General features: G+C 33.7%; 1 protein-coding gene across 1 annotated transcript; it reads right to left on the reverse strand.

The window, feature by feature from the left end:
* Positions 1-477: 477 nt before the first annotated feature.
* LOC131106543 (SUZ RNA-binding domain-containing-like) lies at positions 478-8,290 on the reverse strand. Its single transcript, XM_058055717.2, has 4 exons — positions 7,994-8,290; positions 3,330-3,379; positions 2,980-3,240; positions 478-1,527 (listed from the first exon to the last, which is right to left on the reverse strand). Exons 1-4 carry the CDS (start codon positions 8,042-8,044, stop codon positions 1,413-1,415), a joined length of 477 nt encoding a protein of 158 aa, XP_057911700.2. The 5' UTR covers positions 8,045-8,290; the 3' UTR covers positions 478-1,412.
* Between the last annotated feature and the right edge of the window lie 740 nt (positions 8,291-9,030).

Below are 9,030 nucleotides of genomic sequence, written 5' to 3' on the forward strand. Positions count from 1 at the left end.
CCCCCCCCCATTCATACTGTGAACATCCAGCAGCAACACGACGTTTTAGCTTGACTTGGAGAGGGGGGCCCCATGACGGACTTGACGTAATCAGCTAAATCAGAGTAAACATGGTCGACTTGGTTCAGTATATTTTTCCATCAAAATAGCAGTCAAGCCAAAACATCGTGTTGCTGCTGGATGTTCACAGTATCCGAGTGATACTGTAAGTTTGTTTCATTTTCTAAAACAGGAACATTTAAGACAATGTCTACAGGGCTCTAATAATGCTTTGTTCATTTTAATCTGAAAAAAATAATTTGTCTACCAACCAACTATATGTGGTTTCTTAAGTTATTATTATTTGCCGTTTTATTATTATTATATTTATTTTATTATAAATGTTATTTTATTTAATTTTAATTTATTTATTACTGATTGATTTTCTTTATTCTTGATTAGTTTATTTTGTCTTATCTTATCTTTGTCTATATCTTATTTTGTGCAGAAAAATAAAAATTAAGATATTTGAGAACAGTGGAATGTTTTATCAGAGCTTTTCTTGTAGAAAATCGGAACCAAAACAAAATGTATTCATTTTTCTGTTTTTAATAAATGCGGTTTTTTTTGGTTTTTTTTGGAAAACCTGATGCGGCCCAATCTCACCCAGACCCTAGCTCCAGCGGCCCCCAGGTAAATTGAGTTTGAGACCCCTAGTCTACAGTATTAGCGATTAAATTGACTACTTTGCCTTTTAAACAGTCCTCCAAAATAAAAGTCCACATTTGAACACAGAAAACGGGGTGATGAAATAAATTTGTTATTGCTTGAATGTGAATGAAACGCTAACCTTATATTCGGCAAAGGGCTGCAGTGACATTTCGGCAGCCCCCAGCACCCCGGTGGAGGCCTGCAGGCTGCGGGGTGCAGTTTCGGGCCCCTAATGTGTTATAACTACACCTCAAAGTGTGACACCAGGATGACCCGCCTTGTATTCCGGTCGCTCAACCCAAACGCCACCATCTTGGCCGAGTCCCCTTTCAACTTGCGTGATGAGCGGGAAGCCCGGCTCCGATGGGCTCGCTGAATTCACCTCGAAGGGACCGACACCCGACAACCCCGCACACTCACCTCTCCACGGGTGTAGGACTCAAAGGGCACCTCGTGGTATAGCAAAGTATCACAGTGTTTAGGGATGCTAGGCAAAAAAAAGCCTCCTTCACAGTGTGGAACTGGTGGGATTGTGGGGGGTACGCTGCTAATCTCCGCCAACCCCTCTCGTCGTTCCATGGAGGGATAAAACGAGGCAGAGGGCAAAGACCATATCGGCCGAGCGCCGAGCGGGCGGACAAGTTCATTGTGTATATCTTCACGTTGCCGCTCTGCTCTTCACTGCTCTTCATTTGACCGCTTAAAAAGCAAGCAGCTCTGTTTTATCTGCAAAGTCGGAAACCGGAGGTGCCGTCGGGGCCGGTGGGCTGGCGGATGATGTGATTGTTGGGGCGAACTGCGTCCGAGGCTGCTTGCTGCGTCGTCATACGAACTGACCTATAGGAACGAAGATAATGATAATGATTAGATCAAAACACAACCAAGAAGGTGAATCGCAGGAATTTTGTACTGAATTTTTTTTTTCTTCTTTTCTATCCCCTCATGCTCCGGTCCGGCTGTTCCAAATTTGCATAACAACAAAACATCGAATAAAGCCCAATAATACGCCATATAACATGATGCCTGACTCGGCAAATCTGTTTAGCATGTAAGGACATTTAGATCAGGGGTCTCAAACACGCGGCCCGCGGGCCACTATTTGAGGCCCCCGCCTTGATATGAAAGTTTAATGTTTGATATGGATGCTGTATGGTATCATGTACCCAGAAAAAATTATTACCTTTGACTAATGTTCATGTTAAAGGTTAAATAACTGTAGTTATCCTCCCTATCCGTGTGGAAGTGGTAAGTTTTGGGCTATTTAAGCTTATTTTGTGTAGAAAAATAAAAAGTAAGATATTTGAGAACAGTGGAATGTTTTATCAGAGCTTTTGTTATATTTAAGATTATTCATTTTTCTGTTTTTAATAAATGCGTTTTTTTTGGGGGGGGGGAACCTGATGCGGCCCAGTCTCACCCAGACCCTAGCTCCGGTGGCCCCCAAGTAAATTGAGTTTGAGACCCCTGATTTAGATCAATAATACTACCTGACCCAATTGCTGGACAGGACAAAGATAAATAAATAAAAATAAACTAAATAAGGGCAACACGGCGGTCTAGTGGTTAGCGCGCAGACCTCACAGCTAGGACACCAGGGTTCAATTCCACCCTCGGCCAACTGTGTATGGAGTTTGCATGTTCTCCCCGTGCATGCGTGGGTTTTCTCCGGGTACTCCGGTTTCCTCCCACATTCCAAAAACATGCTAGGTTAATTAGCGACTCCAAATTGTCCATAGGTATGAATGTGAGTGTGAATGGTTGTTTGTCTATATGTGCCCTGTGATTGGCTGGCCACCAGTCCAGGGTGTACCAAAGACAGCTGGGATAGGCTCCGGCACCCCCCGCAAGGAAAAAGCAGTAGAAAATGAATGAATGCTTATCAATTTTTTTAAATAAATGAATAAAAAAATAAATATGGGACAATATTTTATTTCTAAAAATCACACACATTTAAAAAGTTTTTGCATGATTATGTTGCTTATTGACAGCGGCAACTTGTCTCACTTGGTTGGGCGGTCCTTGAATGCACCAAAGTTGTGTGCTAATGAGATGCAAGCTGTTTCTTCTTTAAATATACAGAACTTGTCAGTATATCTATATGGGTTGGTTTACAAAAATGTAAAATAGAGTGGCTGCTGTAACTTTTGATGAAAAGTGTGGACACCCCCGACTTATTACATTAACGATGCGTTGCAACTGGTTACTGGAAAAAGGCTAAACTACGTGATAAAAATGTATTAGGTAGGGATTAGATAGGGACAGCAATAGAAAAAAGTGTCCTTTTTTTACCTGTCTTGGCATGGGTTGTCCTGAGGGGTCTCCTCCGATGAAGCACTACCCAGAATCCTCCGCCGGGCCTCGGCGTACTCGGCCTCACGTTGCGCCAAAGACTTCATCTGCTGGGAAGGTCGAGATGAAGATGCGGCATTCCCCGCAGTGCCGTTATTTGACGGACGTTTTAAAATTCGAATTTGCGGTGGCGGTGCTGCAGGAAGAGATGAGTCCTGGATCACGATGGCGGTTCTCACAGGTGAGCTTGAAGTGGACTTCCTGCACAGATGAGGTTTCAGCAATTGAAAACAAAAAAATCTGATAGATGTGTGGGTTTTTATTTTTTAAAATTTCAATGTTGTACTTACTTTGCCTGCTGATTTATTTTCAGCTTTGCCTCGAGTCTTCTCTCTATTTCCTGGGGAGACATGCAGCATGCCCTTTATTATTTTTTTCTTGTAGATGTACGACTTTATTCTAATAATATTACTACTTTTTTCTCGTAAAATTACGACTTCATTCTCATAAATTTACAACTATTTTTGTAAATGTACAACTTTTTTTCTGGTAAATTCTGGGGATTTCTGGCATTATTCTTGTAGTATTATTAATTTATTCTCGTAATATTACAACTTTTTTCTCTCGTAAATGGGCGACTTTATTCTCGTAAACGTACCAATTTATTGTCATAATATTACGACTTTATTCTCATAATATTACAGCTTTTTTCTCATAAATTTACAAATATTTTTGTAAATGTACAACTTTTTTTCTGGTAAATGTACGCCATTATTCGTGTCATATTGTGAGTTTATTCTCGTAATATTACAACTTTTTTCTATCATAAATGTACAACTTTATTCTCGCAAATGTATGAATTTATTCTCATAATATTACGACTTTATTCTCATAATATTGCGACTTTATTCTCGTAATATTACAACTTTTTTCTCTCGTAAATTTACAACTTTATTCTCGCAAATGTATGAATTCATTCTCATAATATTACGACTTTATTCTCATTACGACTTTTTTCTTGTAAAATTAAGACTTCATTCTCATAAATTTACAACTATTTTTGTAAATGTACAACTTTTTTTCTGGTAAATATACGGCATTATTCTTGTCGTATTGTGAGTTTATTCTCGTAATATTACAACTTTTTTCTCTCGTAAATGTTTGAATTTATTCTCATAATATTATGAGAATAAATTTTAAAACAAACAAACAAAAAAACGACTTTATTCTCATAATATTACAACCTTTTTCTTGTAAAATTATGACTTCTTTCTCATGAATCTACAACTATTTTTGTAAATGTACAACTTTTTTTCTGGTAAATATACAGCATTATTCTTGTAGTATTGTGAGTTTATTCTCGTAATATCACAACTTTTTTCTCTCGTAAATTTACAACTTTATTCTCGCAAATGTATAAATTTATTCTCATAATATTACGACTTTATTCTCAGAATATTACAACTTTTTTCTCGTAAAATTACGACTTTATTCTCATGAATTTACAACTATTTTTGTAAATGTACAACTTTTTTCTGGGAAATGTACGGCATTGTTCTTGTAGTATTATGAATGTATGCTCGTAATATTATGACTTTTTTCTCTCGTAAATGTTTGAATTTATTCTCATAATATTATGAGAATAAATTAAAAAAAAAACAAACAAAAAAAACGACTTTATTCTCATAATATTACAACTTTTTTCTTGTAAAATAAATGTACAACTATTTTTGTAAATGTACAACTTTTTTTCTGGTAAATATACAGCATCATTCTTGTAGTATTGTGAGTTTATTGTTGTAATATTACAACTTTTTTCTCTTTTAAATTTACAACTTTATTCTCGCAAATGTATGAATTTATTCTCATAATATTACGACTTTATTCTCATAATATTACGACTTTTTCTAGTAAAATTACGACTTCAATCTAATAAATGTACAACTATTTTTGTAAATGTACAACTTTTTTTCTGGTACATATACGGCATTAATCTTGTAGTATTGTGAGTTTATTCTTGTAATATTACAACTTTTTTCTCTTGTAAATGGCCGACTTTATTCTCGTAAATGTATGAATTTATTCTCATAATATTACGACTTTATTCTCATATTACAACTTTTTCACATAAAATTACGACTTCATTCAACTTTTTTCTCTCGTAAATGTTTGAATTTATTCTCATAATATTATGAGAATAAATAAAAAAAAAACAAACAAAAAACGACTTTATTCTCATAATATTACAACTTTTTTCTTGTAAAATTATGACTTCTTAATAAATGTACAACTATTTTTGTAAATGTACAACTTTTTTCTGGTAAATATACAGCATTATTCTTGTAGTATTGTGAGTTTATTCTCGTAATATTACAATTTTATTCTCGCAAATGTATGAATTTATTCTCATAATATTACGACTTTATTCTCAGAATATTACAACTTTTTTCTCGTAAAATACGACTTTATTCTCATGAATTTACAACTATTTTTGTAAATGTACAACTTTTTTCTGGTAAATGTACGGCATTGTTCTTGTAGTATTATGAATGTATGCTCGTAATATTATGACTTTTTTCTCTCGTAAATGTTTGAATTTATTCTCATAATATTATGAGAATAAATTTAAAAAAAAACAAACAAAAAAAACGACTTTATTCTCATAATATTACAACTTTTTTCTTGTAAAATAAATGTACAACTATTTTTGTAAATGTACAACTTTTTTTCTGGTAAATATACAGCATCATTCTTGTAGTATTGTGAGTTTATTGTTGTAATATTACAACTTTTTTCTCTTGTAAATTTACAACTTTATTCTCGCAAATGTATGAATTTATTCTCATAATATTACGACTTTATTCTCATAATATTACGACTTTTTCTCGTAAAATTACGACTTTATTCTCATGAATTTACAACTATTTTTGTAAATGTACAACTTTTTTCTGGTAAATGTACGGCATTGTTCTTGTAGTATTATGAATGTATGCTCGTAATATTATGACTTTTTTCTCTCGTAAATGTTTGAATTTATTCTCATAATATTATGAGAATAAATAAAAAAAAAACAAACAAAAAAAACGACTTTATTCTCATAATATTACAACTTTTTTCTTGTAAAATAAATGTACAACTATTTTTGTAAATGTACAACTTTTTTTCTGATAAATATACAGCATCATTCTTGTAGTATTGTGAGTTTATTGTTGTAATATTACAACTTTTTTCTCTTGTAAATTTACAACTTTATTCTCGCAAATGTATGAATTTATTCTCATAATATTACGACTTTATTCTCATAATATTACGACTTTTTCTAGTAAAATTACGACTTCAATCTAATAAATGTACAACTATTTTTGTAAATGTACAACTTTTTTTCTGGTAAATATACGGCATTAATCTTGTAGTATTGTGAGTTTATTCTTGTAATATTACAACTTTTTTCTCTTGTAAATGGGCAACTTTATTCTCGTAAATGTATGAATTTATTCTCATAATATTATGAGAATAAATTTTAAAAAAACCAAACAAAAAAAACAACTTTATTCTCATATTATTACAACTTTTTTCTTGTAAAATTATGACTTTTCTCATAAATGTACAACTATTTTTGTAAATGTACAACTTTTTTTCTGGTAAATATACAGCATCATTCTTGTAGTATTGTGAGTTTATTGTTGCAATATTACAACTTTTTTCTCTTGTAAATTTACAACTTTATTCTCGCAAATGTATGAATTTATTCTCATAATATTACGACTTTATTCTCATAATATTACGACTTTTTCTAGTAAAATTACGACTTCAATCTAATAAATGTACAACTATTTTTGTAAATGTACAACTTTTTTTCTGGTAAATATACGGCATTAATCTTGTAGTATTGTGAGTTTATTCTTGTAATATTACAACTTTTTTCTCTTGTAAATGGCCGACTTTATTCTTGTAAATGTATGAATTTATTCTCATAATATTACGACTTTATTCTCATATTACAACTTTTTCACATAAAATTACGACTTCATTCAACTTTTTTCTCTTGTAAATGTTTGAATTTATTCTCATAATATTATGAGAATAAATTTAAAAAAAACAAACAAAAAACGACTTTATTCTCATAATATTACAACTTTTTTCTTGTAAAATTATGACTTCTTAATAAATGTACAACTATTTTTGTAAATGTACAACTTTTTTCTGGTAAATATACAGCATTATTCTTGTAGTATTGTGAGTTTATTCTCGTAATATTACAATTTTATTCTCGCAAATGTATGAATTTATTCTCATAATATTACGACTTTATTCTCAGAATATTACAACTTTTTCCCTCATTAATTCACAACTTTTTTTCCTCAGATGTATACATTTATTCCATTGTGGGTCTAATAGTCCGTTGTAAATTATGGAAAAGGGGGGATATGACTGTTGAATTAAAAACGCAAACATTCAATTGGAGGCGTCTATGTTGAATTTCCGACTTGCGAGCAGCAAGGAGCGAAAACACGGAAGTGACGTCATTCGTAGCCGTGCTGTCGTACTTCCGAGGTAAAAGAAAACCTATATAATTCTAACGCCGTTAGTACTTTGAATGTATACGCTACTGCTGTAGCATAGAGTGGATGCTATCCCAACATAACTTAAATAAAAGCCGTTATGAATACGTCACCATTATCATCATTATAGCTCATATTTTGTCATAACCACAACACACTGCCGTGACGCTACAATCCAGTGCAGCTCGTCACTTCCACGACGATCAGCTTCAAATAAATTCAATTTCAATTTAAATTGAAATAAAAAAAACTAGCATCAATGAAAACCACGGAAAATGGACATAGCGCGTTGAGCTACCTTGTCAACGGGGCCTTCCGGAGAGCCCGGCCGGTCCTGTTAGCAAAATAAATCCGATTGTACCAAACTAAACAATGCATCTTACCAAAATACATGTACCTAAAATAAAGTCGGGAACAATTTTAGGCTAGTTTGTTGTGTTGGTGGTTCTTACCCCGCTGTCCGCCGCTTCTTCCCAGCTCTCTGCAACCTCCTCATCCTCCATTTTAACACACCGTCGCCTGCTTCCCGGTTCGGCTCCACACCAGCTAACTGCTTCCCATCCGCACAGAGGCTACGGAATGGGAAGCGGGGTCTATTCGCTTGATACCGATACTGATATTTTGCTACTTTTCCCGGTCTCCGGAGGCTGGACTTCCCGGTGTGGTTAGCAGTTTTTCTGGCCGCGTGTTAGCCTGCTAGCTTAATCCTTCCTTGTTGTTGTAGTGGCGGTGGACTGAGGGGGAAGGTCGATCCAAGTATTGATAGTATCGATGTACTGGCGTTTTTATTTGCGATATTTTTCATTGATTGATGTTTATTTTCACAAATATCTGTGTTTTTGCAGTGTCGTTCAAATGTACTGTATATTGTTTGTAATGTTTATTTTCACTAATATCTATATTTGTGAAGTGATGTTCATGTTTTGTGAGATTGTAAACTCGGTTAAGTTTATGGACACAGGAAGACTTTAAGGGTTAAAAAAGAAAGCATCTGAATATTTTACTTTTCTTTATTCTGCACTGACTATACTTCATTTTTGGCAATCATATGATTATTTTGTTGCTACTGTTGTTTTAATATATTGTTAAATTGATCAAAATGTATTCTTAAAAATATTGTTTTCCTGTGTTTTATTCTGATTGTAACCGCAATCAACAAATTGAAGGCAAAATTATCAAATGACCTTCAGATTGTAGTATCAGTATCGGAAAGTTACCCAGCATTTGCTTGATATCGCATCGATAACAAAATTCGAAGTATCGCCCATCTCTGTCAAAGTAGGCTTGGGCGGATGGATCCAATACTGAATAGTGTCGATATCAACGGTAGTGTTATGAGCTTGAGCAACATTTTAAATGTTCTTTGCTGAGTTTCTAAATTAATAAAGCGTATTAATGTTGTAAATGTAAACGCAGTACACCACATCAATAAACACAAATGACAAAATACAGTGTTTAGTATCAATTTCCAAAGGATGAAAAGGGTGAC

The sequence above is a fragment of the Doryrhamphus excisus genome, linkage group LG18, assembly GCF_037039965.1.
Source record: "Doryrhamphus excisus strain RoL-2023G ecotype Guam linkage group LG18, RoL_Dexc_Guam_v1.1, whole genome shotgun sequence".
Classification (NCBI taxonomy): Eukaryota; Metazoa; Chordata; class Actinopteri; order Syngnathiformes; family Syngnathidae; genus Doryrhamphus; species Doryrhamphus excisus.

Coding starts and splice junctions, on each gene's coding strand:
- LOC131106543 (XM_058055717.2), bottom strand. CDS start 8,044: ATGGAGGATGAGGAGGTTGCAGAGAGCTGGGAAGAAGCGGCGGACAGC. Junction 3,380..7,993: donor AAGAAGCGGCGGACAGCGGG/GTAAGAACCACC, acceptor ATGTCTCCCCAG/GAAATAGAGAGAAGACTCGA. Junction 1,528..2,979: donor GACAACCCATGCCAAGACAG/GTAAAAAAAGGA, acceptor TCGTTCCTATAG/GTCAGTTCGTATGACGACGC.